The 20573-nt window shown below is 41.7% G+C and overlaps 2 protein-coding genes across 6 annotated transcripts in view; both read left to right on the top strand.

The window, feature by feature from the left end:
• Window positions 1-9306, top strand: part of GOLGB1 (golgin B1) — an 83676-nt gene extending 74370 nt beyond the window's left edge. For all 4 annotated transcript variants that reach the window (XM_036744913.1, XM_036744911.1, XM_036744914.1 and 1 more), the window contains exons 20-23: window positions 590-687; window positions 6481-6615; window positions 7365-7470; window positions 7813-9306. In XM_036744913.1, the coding sequence (XP_036600808.1) occupies window positions 590-687; window positions 6481-6615; window positions 7365-7470; window positions 7813-7947 (474 nt within the window). In that variant the 3' untranslated portion in view covers window positions 7948-9306. The remainder of the gene's footprint in view (window positions 1-589; window positions 688-6480; window positions 6616-7364; window positions 7471-7812) is intronic.
• A 7830-nt stretch (window positions 9307-17136) lies between these two features.
• HCLS1 (hematopoietic cell-specific Lyn substrate 1) overlaps window positions 17137-20573 on the top strand; it is a 52286-nt gene continuing 48849 nt past the window's right edge. Inside the window, exons 1-3 of one of the 2 annotated variants that reach the window (XM_036746799.1) lie at window positions 17137-17222; window positions 19172-19255; window positions 19872-19945. In XM_036746799.1, the coding sequence (XP_036602694.1) occupies window positions 19172-19255; window positions 19872-19945 (158 nt within the window). In that variant the 5' untranslated portion in view covers window positions 17137-17222. Of the gene's footprint in view, window positions 17223-18310; window positions 18385-19171; window positions 19256-19871; window positions 19946-20573 lie in introns of those variants that run through there. The other variant, XM_036746800.1, reaches the window with a different exon arrangement.

The following is a 20573-nucleotide window of genomic DNA, read 5'->3' as shown; positions in this document are numbered from 1 at the left end:
TTAAAGACAAGTGCTATGTCTATATACACTAAGGACTGATAGAGACAGATTGAAGAGAAGAGAAGAAAAGAGGTGGAATTTGAGACGTAGACAACAGATCTAAACTGGTACATAAGGGAAGGGCTTAGAGAAGATGGGATGTCTAAGATGATGAAAGTTGCTGCAAAAAGCAGGTAAAAGAATAAAAGTAAAAAGCTGAGGCTTTGAAGATTCAGATACTAAGGTAAAGGGCACTTGGCCAAGCCACAGGAAAGCAGCTAGAGGACCAGAGCACCTGTCCCCTCAGGAAAGCCATGAAGCATCACTTTAGGAAAGAGCTCAGCAGTAAACTGAAAAGAGATGAGAAAGTGGGCTCCTGGGGGTGACTAAATCAGGGTGAGAGTGTCAACCACATCAGTAGCTGGGCCAACTGTACTAGATAAGAGGAGTCTCTGCTTTGTTTTTGGAGAGAATTATGAGAAGAGAAATATCCTCTTCAGCTACCAAAAGGCGAATAAATGCCTCATTCCTGCTGATGTTTTCCACTAATTCTCCTCATTTTTCCTAGTAGTTCTGTATTATAGGTCCTCTATCATCTTTGTTCTTCTAGGGGACTCCCACAACAGATGCTGCTCCTGGGGCTCCTCAGGAAAAGAATGAACCCCAGAGAGAGAGTGACCCCATGGAGCTGAGAGAACTGCAGCTCAGGTAAGGCTTCTCAGTCAGGCTTCAGCATCTACTCTCCATACCCATCTTAGAGCCTGGAAAGCACACAGATGGGAATTGATGCACAAGCATGCCTTTGTGTTCATTGTGGCTCCCCTCCTGCCTGTCTAGCTTACTTTAGTGCTTTGTGTCAGCTTCTTGTGTCAGCCTTACAGAGAGACATAATTGGCCTCTTCCAGCAGAGAGCCAAGAAGGTAACTAAAAGTGAGAAGGGACCTGATATACTGGAGGACAGAACTCAGATTTACAATGATCTCAACGACTAATATGAGGATATTTAATAGAGACAAATATAACATCCTGCTTTGCATTTGCGTTCATAAAGCTAATTGTACTAGTATAGTATGGTGGGGTGGGAAAGCTTGAAAGCAGTTTGTGTAAGAAGACCTAAAAGTTTAGTGGATTGCAGGTTTAATATGAGTCAGCGATGTAATGTGACAGCCTAAAAACTAATCCAATCTCAGATTTCATTAACAAAAGAAGAAGGCCCATATTGATGATGGTGATACTCTGTATTCTTCCCTGTCATATTTGGTGTCCATTTCTGGGCACTACATTTTACGAGCCATGTTGATAAGCTGGAGTTCATTCAGAAGAATGTGACTGGGATAGCAAGGAGTTGTGAAAAATGTAATTCAAAAATTGTTTGAAGGATTTAGGGATGTTTAGTCCGGAGGCTTAAAGGAGGCCTGCTGAATGGACGTAGCTACCTTTTTCTTCCTAGCCTTCCTTCTACGCCCTGTCTTCAACTGTCTTCAGATATTTGAAGAGCTTTCTTGTTCAGAAAGCATACAACTTCTTCTCCTTGGCCTCAAAGGATAATACTAGGACCAGTAGGTCTGCAGGAAAGCAGATTTTGATTCAATTTAAGAGAAAATCTCCTATGCCTTTGAAAGTACTTTGAGAGCAAGGTATTCAGTCGTCCCCTAACACATTCTTTCTATATCTAGCAGCATATAATATTTGGTGTCTCTATCTTTTTCTTTATAAAATGGGAAGGGCTGGCTCAGAAGGTAGTGGATTCCCTATCATTAGAGGTCTTATACCTTGGGTAAAAGTTGAAATAAATAACTGACTTTGGTCCAGAAGGAGAGGTGTGTAGCCCAACTCAGAAAGCAAGACTTTTTCAGGGACTGGCCTGCCAGAGTGGGAGGAGGAGGCTTCAGCAGAGAGAAGGTCTTCTGCCTTGCTTGCTTTGTTTCTCCCCTCATGCAGCAAAAGATCAAAAGGATATAAAAGGGCAGTCTAATATTTTAAAATTTAGAATAATAGCACAAATCTACCCCTCTTGCCACAACTTTAACTGAAGTTGTTGGTTTGGTGGGGCTTTGGCGGTTCTACTATGTCTAGAATGCCCTTCCTCCTCACTTTCTTAGAGTCCCTGGCTTCTTTCAAGGCTCATCATAGATGGCGTCTCTGCCAGTTCAATTCAGTAAACACTAATTAAGCACCTACTGTGTGCCAGACTTTGTGCTACTAGGGACACAAAGACAAAAAGAAAACACTTACTGCCCCCGGAGAATTTACTTGCTAGTGGGGGAAAAAAAACATGTGCAGATCAGTAAATTTTTAAAAATATATGAAATAATTTCTAGGGGGAGAAGATTTTCAATCTTCCGTGAAGAGGGGCCCTCTAAGTTGAGCCTCACCAGGTGCTTCTCCTAAGTAATTCCATCCAAACGCCACAGATCCCGATCATGATAGACAACATAGATGGAAAAATATTTTCTCATTTCTCTTCTGTTTGCTGTACAAGGCTAATCCAGGGCTCATACCTTCAGGTTCCTCTCTATTTCCTGCCAGCTCAGCAGTTGAATCACACAGAATTGCAAAGGGGGAGTTTCTCAAGGAGAGTCAGAAAGCTGGAAAGAGGACAGTGTCTGTTAACTGTTCACCTGCTGGGCCTATACATAACATGCCGATGTCCCGGCTGGCTTCTCTCCTCAGTTTGACCCACTGTTGCCAGGCCTTCCAGAGCATGGTGATTGGGGGAAAAGGGAAGGAGAGTCACCCAGTTTCTTAGAAATATGGATTCATTGCTTTCCCTGATTCTTCTAGGTGTTAGCATGCTTTCCTTCCTCCACTTATTTGTATGCATGTTGTATCCCTCCAATGGAATATAAGTTCGCTGAAGTCAAGACTATTTCATTTTTAGTTTTGTGTCTCCCTATTTATGAAAGTGTATACTACCACAGTCCTTTCCAAATAGTAGGTGTTTAGTTAGATGTTTGGCGAATTGAATTTTGAACGTGGAGCATTCTCACATTGCTAGAATGAATAGTTTTCCTATAACATGCTTTTAAACTGTAGGAATGACATAATGATTTTCCAAAAGACAGCTAGGTGACAGAGTGGGTAAAGTGCCAGGTCTGGAGTCAGTCAGGAAGACTCCTCTTCCTGAGTTGAAATATGGCCTCAGTCTCACTTACTAACTGTGTGACCCTGGGCAAGTCATTTAGCCCTGTTTGCCTCAATTTCCTCATCCATAAAATGATCTAGAGAGGAAAATGGCAAACTAGTCCAGTATAACCTCAGATGGGGTCACAAAGAGTCAGACACGACTAAAATGACTCAGTAACAACAGTGTAGTAGTATGGATTGAGTATGGCATTTGGCTTAATAATTTTTGGGCTTCAAATTTGTTGTAAGGATTAAGTAAAATAATACTTATGAATAAACAAGAGGCAGCTATATGGGTCAATGGACAGAGTACTGGGCCTGGAGTTAGGAAGACCTGAATTCAAATCTGGCCTTAGACACATACTAGCTGTGTTCCCCTGGACAAGTCACTTAACCCTGTTTGCGTTAATCCACCGGAGAAGAAACTGGCAAACTACTGTAGTACCTTTGCTGAGAAAACCCCATGGACAGTATGGTCTATGAGGTCACGAAGAATTAGATACAACTGAATATCTGATCAACAACATTGAATAAATGTCATATATGAAAATGCTTTGAGAGTGTAACAGCAACCACCCTGACATACCCAGGATGGCCTGCTAGCACAGGTTCTTTGATCTGCTTTTCTAAAAGGAAAGACAACTTTTAAAGGTGTCAACAATCTTCTTTTAATGATATTCCCTAGTTCAGGGGAAAGGTCAGTACCCTGAACATGGAGAAAATACAAGCAGAGAAATTAGCACAGAGATTCAACAGATAGGGCTCCAACTTTCTGAACAAAGTAATACAACCACCTACATGCACCACCAGATTGGAGGAGCATTTACATCTGAGTAGTTGGGTTTTTTTTTTTTTTTGGATTTGAATCTCAATTTTTTTTTTACCTATTTATTTAATTTATTTAATATATTTAATTTTCAGCATTGATTTTCACAAGAGTTTGAATTACGAATTTTCTCCCCATTTCTACCCTGCCCCACTCCAAGATGGCGTATATTCTGGTTGCCCCATTCCCTAGTCAGCCCTCCCTTTTGTCACCCCACTCCCCTCCCATCCCCTTTTCCCTTCCTTTCTTGTAGGGCAAGATAAATTTCTGCACCCCATTGCCTGTGTATCTTATTTTCTAGTTGCATGCAAAAACTTTTTTTTTTGTTTTTGAACATCTGTTTTTAAAACTTTGAGTTCCAAATTCTCTCTCCCCTCATCCCTTCCCACCCACCCTCCCTAAGAAGTCAAGCAATTCAACATAGGCCACATGTGTATCATTATGTAAAACCCTTCCATAATACTCATGTTGTGAAAGACTAACTATATTTTGCTCCTTCCTAACCTGTCCCCCTTTATTGAATTTTCTCCCTTGACCCTGTCCCTTTTTGAAAGTGTTTGTTTTTGATTACCTCTTCCCTCATCTGCCCTCCCTTCTTTCATCCCCCCTTTTTTATCTTCTTCCTCCTTCTTTCCTGTGGGGTAAGATACCCAATTGAGTGTGTATGGTATTCCCTCCTCAGGTCAAATCTGATGAGAGCAAGATTCACTCATTCCCCCTCACCTGCCGCCTCTTCCCTTCCTATAGAACTGCTTTTTCTTGCCACTTTTATATGAGATAATTTACCCCATTCTACCTCTCCCTTTCTCCCTCTCTCCCTCTCTCAATATATTCCTCTCTCATCCCTTAATTTGATTTTTTTTTTAGATATCATCCCTTCATATTCAACTCGCCCTGTGCCCTCTCTCTCTCTCTCTCTCTCTCTCTCTCTGTATATGTGTGTGTGTGTGTGTGTGTGTGTGTGTGTGTGTGTATACACACACACATAACACATACACACACACACATATGCATATTCCTTTAAGCTACCCTAATACTGAGGTCTCATGATTCATACACATCATCTTTCCATGTAGGGATGTAAACAAAACAGTTCAACTTCAGTTAGTCCCTTGCAATTTCTTTTTCTTGTTCTTTTTCTTGATTACCTTTACATGCTTCTCTTGATTCTTGTATTTGAAAGTCAAATTTTCTATTCAGCTCTTGTCTTTTCACTGAGAAAGCTTGAAAGTCCTTTCTTTTATTGAAAATCCATATTTTGCCTTGGAGCATAATACTCAGTTTTGCTGGGTAAGTGATTCTTGGTTTTAATCCTGGCTCCACTGAGGGCTTATTCCAAGCCCTTTGATCTCTTAATGTGGAAGCTGCTAGATCTTGTGTTATTCTGACTGTGTTTCCACAATACTCAAATTGTTTCTTTCTGGCTGCTTGCAGTATTTTCTCCTTGATCTGGGAACTCTGGAATTTGGCAACAATATTCCTAGGAGTTTTCTTTTTGGGATCTATTTGAGGAGGGGATCTGTGGATTCTTTCAATTTCTATTTTACCCTCTGGCTCTAGAATATCAGGGAAGTTGTCCTTGATAATTTCTTGAAAGATGATATCTAGGCTCATTTTTTGATCATGGCTTTCAGGTAGTCTAATAATTTTTAAATTATCTCTCCTGGATCTATTTTCCAGGTCAGTGGTTTTTCCAGTGAGATAGTTCACATTGTCTTCCACTTTTTCATTCCTTTGGTTCTGTTTTATAATATCTTGATTTCTCATAAAGTCACTAGCTTCCACTTGCTCCAATCTAATTTTTAAAGTAGTATTTTCTTCAGTGTCCTTTTGGACCTCCTTTTCCATTTGGGTAATTCTGCCTTTCAAGGCATTCTTCTCCTCATTGGCTTTTTGGAGCTCTTTTGCCATTTGAGTTAGTCTATTTTTTAAGGTGTTGTTTTCTTCAATATTTTTTTCAGTATTTTTTTGGGTCAGTCAGGGGCTTTTAACAAATGGCTTCTCAGAGTTCTGTCCAGGGAACCAAAAGTCCTTCTCATGAGCAAGCCCCCAAAGCAAAATCTCACCTCAGAACATATATATAAGGCATCACAACCCTCAACTCAGTGCCTAATTAGCTTAGTACCAAAAAGTGTGAAAGCCTTCCTACAAGCAAGCCTCCCCTAAGCAAGCTTCCCTTTAGGCAAGCTCCTACCCCAATGGTCTCTGTGTAACTCAGGATGTATCACAGCTGTGATTGAATGCATGTGGTCACATAGGCCTATTAATGGGATGGGGAAGATATTCCTATTGCATTAACGTTACAGAGAGCATTATATGAATGCAAGGAATTCAACAATTCTTTTACACACTTTATATAGTTAACATTACACAGTCTGACTAGTGTTTATATTTTTGTGTGTATTCATATGTTTGTTCCATCTCCCCTGTATTAATGTTTCAGGGCCTCCATCTACTTGCATGTCCTTATCTCCCAAAGCACATTGTACAGGGCTCTGTGCATAATGACCATTCAGACATTAATTACTTCATTTTACCTCATGCTGCAGATTTTCTGAGGCCCAACAAGAGCAATGCAACACTAGACAAGAGGTGAGCCACTTAAAGAAATTGCTAGAAGAGGAACGGGATCACCGGCTGGCTGCTGAGGAAGCCCTCTCTGCTGCTCAGGAGGAGATTAGGAGGTAAAGTGTTGACATTTCTGGTTCATTTCTGGAAGCCAGGAAGAGTTGGTGCTCAGCGTGCCCCTAGAGGGAATCCCTGCTTTTAGGCACAAAGCCTCCCTGCATTCTGAATCCCCAAGCCACCTTTTGCCTCATTGTGGAGTTCTGACTGTACCTATACAGTGATAACCCGCCCACGTAGATATTTTCACCATCAGCAGGGGAAACCATCAAATTCTGAATCTTTGGTCGGCAGAAAAATAGGCTAAAAGTGCCAATATTTTCAAAGAGCTTCACAGAAGTCTCTTCTTAGTTGCTTCTGCCTATTTGTTAAATTAGACCACTTTGTAGGCAGCTGGGTGGTGCAGTGGATAGAGCAGTGGGCCTAGAGTCAAGAAGAACTAAGTTCAAATCTGGACTCGGACACTTACTAGCTGTGTGATCTTGGACAAATATGTTTGCCTCAGGTTTCTCAGCCGTAAAATGGGGATCATAATAGGACCTCCCTTCCAGGATGAAATTGTATGTTTAAAGCACTCAGCACAGTCCCCAGCATATAGTAGGCACTTTATAAAAGCTTTTTCCTTCCTTCCTTTTCTGCTTGCTACTGCAGAGGAAGCTTTGGGCTCCTCATTCTTGGCAGCAGCTCTAGAGGTTATACAAGATGCAGTAAAATGTCTCAGTTGCTTTGCTTGTTTAGCTTCACTTGTTTCACATTCTGAACCAAACATCAAGGAGTTTTGTGGTGTGTGTGTGTTTCTATAACCCAGGATGGAGCTGAATGAGTGGCCCCCTGCCCAGAATTCTGGCATCAGTGACTGTGGCCTACATGAACAGGCGATATTAATAGAACCCGTGAACAGTTCCTTCCGAAGGGTAAGATGGGTAGGAGGGAACAGGGTGGGAAGAAATTTGAGTGGGAAGGAAGACAATAGAAAGAGAGCAGTTTTAAGAAGGGGTATAAGCACTACCCTCCTCATGGGAGGAAGAATTCTGTCGGAGGGTTCATGGGCAATTTATCTGAATATAGGACTTGGGAATATTGATGAGCATTGATGAGCTGGTGAAATTGAGGGCTGACATCTCTAAGGAAAGGTTTTCTTGCAGAAATCCTTTTTTGAAATATTGAGATCATTGAAGTCTAAACTTGGGGCTAGAGACACTTTCCTAATATTCAGGATAGAACTGTCTCTGACCTTTCCATCTTTCTTTTTCTAGACCAGGAGTAATGTTGGATGGAGGCGAATCCTGCGTTCACTCTGCTATTCCCGGACCCGGGTGCCCCTGCTGGCTGCTGTTTATATTCTTGTGCTCCACATCCTGGTTCTTCTCTGTTTCACTGGTCATCTGTGAACTTAGCTCCCACCTGTCAGATTTCTCTCCTTAGAGCCACAATCTTGTATTCTCTAACCCCTAGTCCCTGGACCAAATGCCCTTGTGGGTAGCCCTTCTTATCTAAGCTCATCCCTTCCTTGAGGGATAATTCCTGCAAAATTCAGAGACACATCTGGGCTCTTTGGCATAAAAAGAATTGTAGTTACTAGAAAGTCTTGCTTTTTTCCACTGTCTCTGCTCCATGTTTAGGCACAGTTATCATCGTGTGTAAACACAAATATTTTTTAAGTATAGTGCCTATTCCTACCCCACAGAGCAGATTCTGGGAAGTGACCCTCTAGTTCCATTGCTAATTCCAGTAAGCTCAAGGAGCCAAGGTTTTTCCTAGGACCAGAGATACTTGGAATTGTAGTGATCTTGGTTCATTTGCTTCAATGTTATCTCCTGCATAATATGGATAGGACCTGCCATAAGGTGCATAGCCTCATGAAGCATGTGATAGGGCCTATTCTGGACATTGTGGGAACTGAGGAGCTCCTTCCCTGTTGCCAGGCTTCTGGTCACTAATAGCATCTTGGGGCAAGAAGAGGCCTCACTTCCAGTCACCTTTCCCTGATCTTGAGACAGCCACTGGGGTGAGAATGTGTGCCATTAGGCTATGAGGCTGAGGTCTGTGGTCCCTATTCCCTGGTATGAGTGTGGTCTATGAGAAGCTTTTAACATAGATACTTAAATAAAATGGTCAGCACTTGCCTTTCCCCCCAGACTCTGAAGGAAGTGTCTGGTTAAGGTAGTTGTTTCCTTGCCCACTCATGTTATCTGTCCATCCTGAGGCTCAGAGACAGTGAGCCAGCATCAGGTGAATTTAAGTTTCTTGAGACTGAGAAAGAAGAATAGAGTGACACTCTGTCCCTCAGTTTGTCTTCATTAGTGTCCATATTCATTCCCTTTTCCTCTCCCTTATCCCTAGTAAATAACCAAAAAAAAATCAAACTCAGATATTGATCTCAGGGATGCTAGTTTTTCAGCCTCCTAGTCACCTGCCTGCTTATTGTAAGGGACTGGGACAAGTAGAGAAAGCTGTAGGGAAGGGATGATGAAATCAAGCCTTGAGGACTAATGCCTAAACTGAAATCCATTTGCCACCTCACCCTCTGCCAAATTGAAATGGTCCTGGCCATTTCCTCCGTCACTACCACCATCCACCTTTCCTGTCTCCTGCTCATTGTCACTGCTCCGGAGAAATGAGGGGAGGGTCAGCCAACTGCTGTGCTCTGAATCCTTTACCCTGCAGTGACCAAATTCTTAGTCACAGCTCCCCCTGAAACTTCCCTGGACACTTGTAAAAAATAAAATAAAATTATTTTCAGATTTGAAGAAGTGTGGGATCTTACTGGGGAGAGAAAGTGAGGATGCAAGTGCCAGGGCAAAGAATACTTTCTCAGCCTCGAAGGTGCTGTTCAGGAACAAGCAACATCTTCACAATTTCTGGATGACATCGGTGAGAGGTTTGTGATAATGCTGTGGATCTCCATCATTAGAGCCTGGGATTGCGAAGTGAGAAACAAGTTTTCAGCATACTTTGTTACCCAACAACAACAAAAAACACAACCATAAAATAGAACCTAGTGACTTACAGCTGTGCAGTTTGGGGTCCCACAAAGAAAAGAAACAGCAGATGGAAGGTTCATATAGCTGCTCGGGCAAATTATGCCCTGAGAGATGATTTTGGAAGAGAATGAGTGGAGTGTGGCCAATGGGTCCCCATAGCAGGCATTAACCTAAGCTGTTTGGGAGGGACACATGCTAATACTGCATGGGGTTAGGTGTACAGTCTGATTGGGGGCTTCTGCTGAGATGGATGGGTTCATGGGCAAGTGCCATGTAATCACAGGATAGCGTGATTCTAGGTGAAATGAAAAGCGATGTTGCCCAGGAGATGGGGGCTTATGGAATGTGAATGCAATGGAGTATTTCTACACTGTGAGAAATGCTGAACGTGAGGAATAAAGAGAAGCATAAGAAGACATAAAGTGTAAAATGAAGTAAGCAGAATTAGGAAAACTGACTGCACGCATGGTTAAATGATGTAAATGGAAAGAACCAAACATTAAACACCGCTCCCCCCCCCCCCCCCCATCGATCACTGTATAATTATAATGGTCAGGTTTAGCACCTCTCTACCTTCTTTGCAGAGGTGAAGGGACTATGGTGTGGAACATTGCATGTATGGTTAGATGATGTATAGATTAGTTTTGAACTGCTTCCCCCTCCTGTTTTGTATGAGATGCTTCTCTGAGGAGGGAAGGGGAGTGATGTATTCTAAAGGAAGGTGACATAAAAGCAAAAGATAATACTTTTCAAATCATTACTCCTAAAAGTGATTGACAAAAATATAGAATCTTAAGAGTTGGAAAGATGCTTAGAAGTCATCTACTACAAATTTCTTCACAGTGTTTTTTTTTGGGGGGGTGTTACCTTTGGGTGCATGATGAAATTATGAATTATGAAGGACTGTGAGCAGCCCTTCCATTTACTTATAGCTTCTATGACTTCTGGTATAATTTATGACAAGAATGTCAACAGTGATGTAGTTCAAGCCATCTATTAGTGTATTAACCTATTGACCTTTGGGCAGAGATCACACACTTAAAGTACCAACAGTTAAATTAACGTTTATAAATGAAAGATACTTTAACTCCTGTGACCTCTTCCTCTTGGTGAGTTCATCCTGGAACTTTAATTTCCCTTTTTCCTTTAAATTTATTTATTTTTAGTTTACAATATTCAGTTCCACAAATTTTTGAAATTTAAATTTTCTCCCTCTCCCCTCTGCCCTCCTCAAGATGGCATGCAGTCTGGTATACATTCATATTAAACATATTTTCACATTAGTCATGTTGTAAAGAAGAATTATAACCAACGGAATGAACCATAAGAAAGGATAAACAAAAAAGAGCAAATAGTATACTTTGATCTGCATTCAGACTTTGTAATTCTTTCTCTGGATGTGGACAGCATTTTCCATCATGAGACTTCTGGAGTCGTCTTAGAATCTTGCATTGCTGAGAACAGCCAGATCTGTCAAAGTTAGTCATCGTACAATGTGGCTGTAACTATATACAATGTTTTGGTTCTGCTCCCCTCACTCAGCATCAGTTCATAGAAGTCTTTCCAGGTTTTTCTGAAGTCTGCCTGCTCATCATTTCTTACAGCACAATAGTATTCCATTACATTTATATACCACAACTTGTTCAGCCATTCCCCAGTTGATGGGCATCACTTCAATTTCTAATTCTTTGCCACCACAAAAAGAGCTGCTATAAATACTTTTGTACATATGGTTCTCTTTCCCACTTGTGTCATCTCTTTGGGATATAACCCTAGAAGTGGTATTGCAGGGTCAGAGGGTATGCCCATTTTTATAGCCCTTTGGGCATAGTGGAACTTTGATTTTCAATAAGTGTCCAGACCAACAGTGCTCACTCCACACCTCTCCCAGCTCTGTTCCTGACTCTAAGTGCTTTTTCCCCCTCGTACCCTAGCTCTCTGGCTTTCTTTTTTTATACATTGTCCTCTACTATCAGTATGTAAACGCCATGAGAACAGGAACTACCTTTTTGCTTGCTTTTGTATTCCCAGAGCCTAACTCCCACAGCACCATCTTCCCTGCCTTTCAGCCGAGGCTATTCATATTTTCCTGAGAAAATTAGGGCTATTTGTCATGAACTTCTTCTCACAATCCTTTGACATCACCTCCCACTATTTTCCCCTCTACTCAATTCTCTGATGAAGAGGTGCCTTTTCTTGCCATGGTCAATCCTTGATGCTAGCCAACCTTCCTCTCTCCTGCAGATTTTTTCCACTATCATCCCCACTCTTTCTAATATTCAATAGTTCCCTATCTACTGATTCCTTCCCTGCCGTGTACAAACATGCCCAGGACTCCCCCATTCAAAAAAAAGTCCCTTACTAGATCCTGATATCCCTGCTGACTATTTGTCTCCTATTTCTCCCCACTTCTCAGCTAAACTTGAAAAAGTTACCTATGCTCAGTGCCTCTATTTCCATTCCTCTCATTCTTTATCCCCTCTGAAATGTGGATTCAGATTTCATCACCTAGTTAAAACTGCTCTCTCCAAAATTAACGGTGACCTCTCAATAGACAAATCTAATAGCATCACTGCAGTACTCATCCTTCTTGATCTGTATGGAATTTGACACTGATCACACTCTCTCCTCCTAGACACTCTTGTCTCTGGGTTTTTGTGACATTGGCCTCGCTTTTTTCTCCTCTTTGTCTGATTGCTCCTCAGTTTCCTTTGCTGGATCTTCATATCATGGCCACTGTGGGTGTCTGCTAAGGCTCTGTCCTGAACCCTCTTTTCCTATACTCTCTGGCTTGGTGATATCATCACCTCGCATGTGTGCCAATGCCAATGACTCCCAGGTCTGCCTATCTAGCCCTAGTCTCTCCTATGCTCCAGTCCTACGTCACCATTTCAAACTTGATCTCCTGCAGCCATCACAAACTCGACACACCCAAAAAAGAACTAATCTTTTCTGTTCTTGTACAAAACACTTCCATGTCTACCATTTTATTTAATTTTCACTAACTCTATGAGGTGGCTATGTCAGGTGCTATCCTTTTACTAATGAGGAAAATGATGAATAGAGAGCTTGTGACTGATTCTATTGCCAGAAATAGCCGCTAAATGTTAAAGCTGGAGTTAGAAACCTTACTTAACTCCCTTTAACTACCCAGTCCTGATGTGTTTTGTTGTTTCTATTTCTAGTGCTTTACACACAAGGACCATCTGGTCTCTCCATCTTGTTTTTTGGTCATTTCAGTCGTGTCCAGCTCTTTGTGGCCCCATTTGGTGTTTTCTTGGCAGATACTGCAATATTTTGCCATTTCCTTCTCCAGCTTATTTTACAGTTTCCTCATGAGGAAACTGAGGCAAACAGCGTTAGGTGAGTTGTCCAGGATTCCACTGCTAGTAAGTTTCTGAGGCCAGATTTGAACTCATGAAGATGAGTCTTCCTCACTTTAGGCCCAGCATACTATGTAAATGTTACTACCAACCATTAATCATCAAATTATTTGGTATTGGGTACGAAAATAGAAAAGTAGAGCAGTGGAACAAATTAGATACATAATAGCCTGACAAAGGACAAAACCTGAAACAAGGGGTGCCATCTACAGAAAGGTTTCTGGTACTCTACCTCATGAGTCTGCTGGTATGTTTCCCATTGATTGACTGCCAGACAACTTATAGAAATGGTATTTATTAAGCAGATATTGAGAGGAAAGAGGTTACCACCCCCCAGCCAAATTCTCCCAAACAGGGGTATGTTCTCCTTTTGTACACACAAAGTCCCTGGGGAGGGTAGGCTCTAGTTCAAAGCCCCAGAGGAGTGGCAAAGAACATGTGGCAAAGGAGCAAATTATAGCTCCTGATCCTCCTTTTTCCTTTGTAGGATTGTCAAAAAATTCCCTTTAGGCTGTGAGGGTCAATGCCTTTGTAATTTCCATAACCTGCCCTTCTCTCAGCCCAAAGGGATCAAGCTCCCTGAGGCTTCCTTTCCTCAGTTTTACCGGTGTATCCTCAACAAATCTCTTAAATTCTGAAGCAGGGTACTGCTGTCCGCTACTGCTGCTCCAGGGACACTGTTAATCAGTGATGGGAAGGCCAACTCTTCCTACCTTTTGAAGTTCACAAAGTCATTACCTGGTCAATGGGAACGGAAGAAAGAAAACTGCCATACACCCTCCCCCTCAACCCCTACCCACAAGGGCAATTCCCTTCCAAGAGTCTCTCACTGATGAACTCTACCACTGCTTGACTGACTAGCTCTGAACTATTTTGCTGTTTTTCATTCATGACATAGGGCATTACTGGTTTTCTTCAGCCAATCGCAGGATATTTCCTATATATAGAGTATGGTGTGTTCAGGACTAGCACCTCTGGTGTGAAGGCTTGCTGAGCCCTTTTCAGGGTGGCTCATCCACTTTTCGTGTCCACCTTTCACCCAGTTCTCACTTGTGGTTCTAAGAAGCTGTAGTTAGATGGGTAAGTTAGGGGGATGTCTATCCCAAGCATGTGAAAACTTTCCCTGATAGAATGGGTTGATAAGAACAATCTGTTCCAATGGCCATGAAGGTGGCTGAAGCAGGAACTGTGGAACATTTAGAGCTTGGTCAAGCACTGAAGACGCCAAGGTCATCCACTGCATTCCAAGCCATCAACACTTGTCTTGATTTTTGTCCTTGTCACTGGACTTTGGTCACTCTGGAAAAGAGAGAATAAGGCTGATGACTTTGCCCAACTCCACCTCACTTTAATACAATTCATGCACAAGTCGAGACTTCACCCATCATCCACTGTTTTACTGAAACATTGTGATGTCATTGGTCCTCTTCAAAAAGGAAGGATGAACAACTTCCTATGTCCATTTTCCACTTTAAGCCAAAGACCTAACCCCCCTATGATCCTTTCAAATTGATTAAAGACCTATTCCCACTTACGGACCTGTAGTTCATCTTTTGATTGATTAATTCCAGATGTCTGGACCTTCTGTGACTAGTTGGGAGGGGGTGGAGCCCATCTGTCATCTGTCATACATTTGTCTTATGGTTGCCATCTGGGCTTTATGTCATTCACAAATTTGATTATCATGCCACCTGTCTTCATCAAAGTAATTGGTAAATATGTTGAATAGAGCAAAGATAATCATAATTCCATAACACCATGACATTAGACAGCGCCTTCCAAATTTACTTTAATCTATTTATCCCTTCCTTCCTCCCGGCCAAAAATGTTATTATAATTCAGAGGTTTATAATTTCTCACTTTGTTTATTAGAGTAGTTTCCTAATTGATCTTCCCCAACTTCCAGCTCCCCTTTCTCCAATTCATATCACACACTAAGCCAAATTATTCATATGTCAAACTTCTGCTTTTGTCATATCACTGTCCAGGTCAGGAAACTAAAATGGCTCCTTAATACCTATTATGTCAGTTCTAAGCTCCTCAACCTAGCATTCAAGACCCTCCATCATGTGACTTTCTCTTCTCTCATCCAATGTTATCTCCTCCTACTCCCTAGCATAACTGCTTGAGTAGGTCAGTCTCTTTCCTGCCTGGGAATATGCTGTATTCTTCCTATTCTGCTCTTGCTATTTGCTACTCACACATCCTTATTCTCACACTAGTGATTTCTAACCTTTCTTTTCTTTTCCTTCCTTCCTTGCCCTCTCTCCCTCTGCACTAGTCTTTAGGAGAGATGCAAAAATGAATATTTATCCAATATCTTTCAAGACCCAGAGCATCTCACCAACTTAAAAAAACCCACAAACTTTTTTTTTCTATTACAGCTCATACTCATTTCCCACTTCTTTGAATATTTTTCAGAAGAGCAGTCATTTCATTGCTGTCTGTACTTCCTCTGCTGAGGCAAATCTTGACTCCTCCATTGGTTAGTCACCAAATATCATAACCTGAATTGGAAAGGGCCTCAGGAAGTCATCTTATCCACCCTGTACTTAGAGAAGTCTCCTCTACAATATCCCTGACAAGTGGTTGGTCATCAAGTCTCTTCTTGAAGACTTCCTTTGAGGAGAAACTCATTACCTATTATGGTGGCCCATTGCTCTCCTATGGAGAGCAATACACTTCCTCAAATGTAGAAGCCAGGACCCAACATGACAGTAATGGCTTGGCAAGGGCAGGATGCAAGTTGATTATTGCCTCATTTGTTCTGGACATTACTCTGTTCTTAATTCAGTATAAAATCATTTTAGCTTTTTGGGCAGCCATGTCATACATGTGGAACTTGTAGTTCCCTCAGACCCCCAGATCATTTTTCACGTGATCTGTTATCTAACCATACCTTCCTGCCTTGTACTTGTGCACTTATTTTTTGAATCCAAGTGTAGGACTTTATTCTGATCCCTACTGAATTTCATCTTACTATATTTAGCCCAATTATCTAGCCCAAGGTCACTTAACATTTTTTTATGGTACCATAATCTAATGAAACCTATGGACCCCTTCTCAGAAGATTGTTTTTAAATGAATTAAATAAAATATGTAAGATTGCAATGAAATCCAATTAAATTGAAATACAGCAATCAAAATATTAAAAAATATGGATAGCAGGTTTAGAACCTCTGGTCTAGGCTGTTGAGATCTATTTTGTGTTGTCTGATTGTCCAATATTTTAACTACCCCTTCCAGTCTGTTGTCCAACATTTTAACTACTCCTCCCAGTTTCCTGTCATCTACAGATTTGATCAACATGCCATCTATGCCTTTATCCAACTAAAGGCTAAAAATGTTAGAGAATATAGGGCCTAGTACAGATTTGGGGAGTCATTTTACTACAAATATCATTCTTCATTAATCACTAGTCTATTGCATCCAGCCAATAAACAAGTTTCTATTTTTTTGTGAGCTACTCTTTCAAAAAAAAAATCATTACTGACCAATTTCTGTTGGCATCCCACTCTGGATTTTCCTGTTGCTGAGTTGTTGCTTTGATAAACAGCCAGCCCATATGTTAATCTCATCCAAGCCCCAGAAATAGTTATGGGGCATGGCAAAATCAGTGCCTGGTTGAGCTGTTGATCAGCATCAAGCCAGCTAATGATAGTTTTAATTGATTGTTATACTTAATATGCTTATATGATTGATTGACCACTCCAATAGTCAAAAAAAGGAACAGCAGCAACACTGCAGACACATCCTGTATTGCTACCCTACAGACACACTCCACACTAAGAGGTACAAGACAGTAGCCTGAGAATGCAAAGCATCTGCTACCATGGCAGAAATGCTGGCATAACACCAGACACTGCTGAATCCTTGGACTACTGCTTAATGCCAAATTTCACACCTTGTAAAGTAACTTCAGAGGGAACAGTTTTCAGCCCTTCCCCAGGCATCCCCAGATACTACACTTGGTAATAGCCTTATGCCTCTAAGAAGATGGTCAGTTATTTGACGGCCAGGATCTGATTTCTATATCAAGTACGTTAATGCTGGACACACAGAAAAAGCTCAATAAATTGCTTTTGATTTAACTGAACTGGAATCCCCTAAGCTGACTCAGACTTCAGGAAGTTGCCCTATGGACTAGGGCAGCAGGAAATGAAAACAACCTGAAACAGGAACTTAAGTAGTAAGCACTTTCTTACTCTGGAGCGGCAGCAGTAGCAGCAGCTAGAGAGGGAGCAGAACCTGCAGGAAGAATCAAACAGTGATTCCCTGAGGAAAGACACATCACTGGAGGTAGGAGATTTGAGCCGTGGTGGGAGTTGGAAAACAGAGTGACAAGGATGAAAGGAGAAGAACCTCCTAGGTCCTGTCAGTCTCCAGGGCCCCTGGGGTGGGAGGATCTGAATGAAAGATTCGGGCCTTGAATGACAAGAGATTGGGGTGAGAGAGACCTGAGGAGGGGAACAGAAATGGAAGGGATGGAGCTCTTGAGAAGTGTTCAGGAGTGATTTAGGACAAAACTCAAGCAGAGAAGGGGACTCTGTAGGTTTCCCTCTGTTGTTATGGTTGTTTAAAGGGGAAAAAAAGCACATTTGTTAGATATCTGATGAACTTTACGCACCATACTAGGAAGAAGAATACAAAAGAAGTCAGAAAGTCTCTGCCTTGAGGAGCTTATAGTCGAACCCGAGAGACAGAACGCACACACACGAAGCATTGTAACATGCCAGGAAGTACAAATGGTTGTACAATAGAGCAGAGTAGCAAATTCTGGGATGATAAATAAACAATAAAGCAAGGTTAACTGGTTTCCAAGATCCTATGAGCTGATTGAGAAATGGACACTAGGCCTTTTAGTTAGAATCCAGTTGCTAGCTCTGAATCTCAGGATGTTGGCTTTTGCCTTACCTATGCCTAGCCACCACATCAAGGCTTCCTCTGCTGGTCATCTCCCTTCAAAGAGATACAGTGGGATGGAGTTTGTGGAACAGGATGGATGGAAAAGCATGGGAAGGAGTGGGCAGAGGAGATCCCTCACAGACCAGTTTAAACAGACACTAAAATTTCAGAGACTTCCTCTTTCCGGGTTCTTGTACTGAGCCTCCCGTGTTATGAGGGAGTCCTAGGAGATCTGGCATGATGGAATATTTGAGGGTAGGAACACAGGTCTTGTATTGGCCATTGAAACTTCTAGGAGGGAATGTTGGGATGGAGGGAATGTTTAGTGGACTGACTGGTGCATGTGGCCCCAGGATGGTTTGGATGACTTAAACTGTTCCAATAACCATTCAAGAGTATCGATCTCCCAACGCTTACCTTTTTAGTGACCCCTGAAGAGATCTGGGGAAGTTTTGCCATCATCTCTCCTTCAAAACATTGTGAAGGGTGGTCTCCCAGGCCACTGTGTAAAGAAGATGGAGAAGGAAGGGGAGTGGTTTCTCAAGAGGAAGTTTGTGTGAGAACACCTTTTTAAAAATATATAGATTATTTCTATTAATATCTCTCATTTTTACACCTTCATTTATATTTATATTCCTCCCCTCAACCCCACACAATTTTTTTTAAAAAGAGGAAATAAAACAACCATGTCTGTCAGTATATATATTACATATCCATCTTCCACCTTTGCAAAGAAAGGGGATGGGAGGAAATGCACTATCTCAACTCCTCTCCAAAACCAATCTTGGTCATTGTAATTATACAACATTTAATTTTGGTTTTTATTTGTTTATTGCAGGGTGGTAGAGGGCATTATTAAAAGTTATTTGGAGTGCAAGGGCCCAAGAACCTGTTTGAGGACCTGAGGATGGTCATTGGGGTACTACGTAAGGTCCCAACTGGCATGCCAGGGGAAATACCCTAAAGAGTTTCATTTAAGAATTCTTTGAGGAGCTATTGGTTAGTAGAAAGGGAAGGGAGGTTTGTTGATGTGTTATTGGCTATTGCCTTCCTATAAGGCATAAGAGGTTACAGGAACTCTGTGTATCATTTCCAATGGACCACATGGAGAAGGCTTTAACCAAGGTTCTATTGAGGTTTAAGGCTCCCTAGAAGTGCTTAGCACTGTGCCTGGAATGTAGTTGGTGTTTAATAAATGTGTTTTGACTTGACTAGTTAGTGGATAATGGTCAGGAGAAGATTGGTGGTTGTGGTGGGAGGATTCCTATATATTACTGGTATCAGATACATCTGATCTCTGTAATCACAAGAGGTAATGTGTGTTCTGTCTGCATCATCCCTAGATGTGGAAGTCAGTGGTGGGGCATGATGTGTCTGTTTCTGTGGAGACACAAGGTGACGACTGGGACACAGATCCTGACTTTGTAGTGAGTATGGAAGTACTATGGGCCCAAATAGTTAGTGCGGGGTTCTTTGGCCTCAGGAAAAGGCTACTGGGGGTCCTAACAAATCTCCCATGGTGGGGCTGATTACAAGATATCAACTGGCATGAGTGAGGCATGAAAACTCCTCATCCATCATTGAGAGAAAAGAGTAAGGGCACAGAGAAAGAGTAGTCGAATATCTTGAGAAAAAAAGAAAGAGATCGGGTCCTCTTGGGGATCTAAGGATGGGCTGGGGCTGGAGGAGAGGAAAGGAAATGGAAGAGGGAAAGAAGACATCAAGTTATGGAACTTCTCTTGGTCTCTTTATCCTCATCTATGAAATGAAGGAGTTGGACTATATGGCCTCTAAGGTCTCTTTGGGTGCAGTATCTATGGTCCTATAAATGTGGGAGATGAGAGTCTTCCTCTATTGATAGTCATTGATTAGACTTTAAACTGGAGATGGGTGGGGTTAGAGCAGATGAGAGGTCTCCAAAGAATCCCCCCAGCAGCCAGGGACCATAAGGGGAAGTATACAGATCCCACTGATATGTTCCTGAGGTCCTGGTGGTCCCCTCCTTCTTTCTGAACGCTTATTGCCAAATGTTTTCTTTTACAGAATGACATCTCTGAGAAGGAGCAGCGGTGGGGAGCCAAGACCATTGAGGGTTCTGGAAGAAAAGAACACATTGAGTAAGTGTGGAAAGGACAGAGTATATGAAGGATGGATGGGGAGCACCAGAGAAGCTTTGGGTCTCATGGGAGGGTGGGGATAAAAAGGAAAAGAGGATGCCTTTGTGCCTTTTGTCTTTAGAGTCCTGTAGTAATGTATAGTATGAGGTGTCCCAAAGGTCTTGCTACAGCTTTAAGTTTTAAGAGCTTATGTGGTGAGTCCAGGTAGCTGGTGGACATTCGGTGGGTTTAGGAAAAGGCAACTAGGATCCTAATCAGTCTCCCCTGGTGGGGCTTACTGGAAAGATATCCAGCTGTCATGAGTGGGGCTTTAATACCTGAAAGTTAACTAAAACTTTTGGTATACATTGTACATGTTGTTTTTTTACTTTGTAAGTTCATTGATTATTTGAGCATCTTTCCCTGAATCTCTAAACATGTTACTATCTTCATGCCTTCCTGGTTGTTTCTTGCTTTTCCTTAAATATAGATCTGACCCTGTCATTCACCTGCTCTAATTACAGTGACTTCCTGTTAACCCTACAGCCAAATATAAACTCCATTTAGCCTTTAAAGCCCTTCACAACCTTATTTTTTTTCTAATTGGAGGAAAAAGTTTTTATTTCAATAATCAGAAGAATACAATAAA

Source organism: Trichosurus vulpecula, chromosome 2 (assembly GCF_011100635.1).
Source record: "Trichosurus vulpecula isolate mTriVul1 chromosome 2, mTriVul1.pri, whole genome shotgun sequence".
NCBI lineage: Eukaryota > Metazoa > Chordata > Mammalia > Diprotodontia > Phalangeridae > Trichosurus > Trichosurus vulpecula.
The sequence above is the reverse complement of the archived record's forward strand: the minus strand, read 5'-3'. Positions and strand labels throughout refer to the sequence as shown.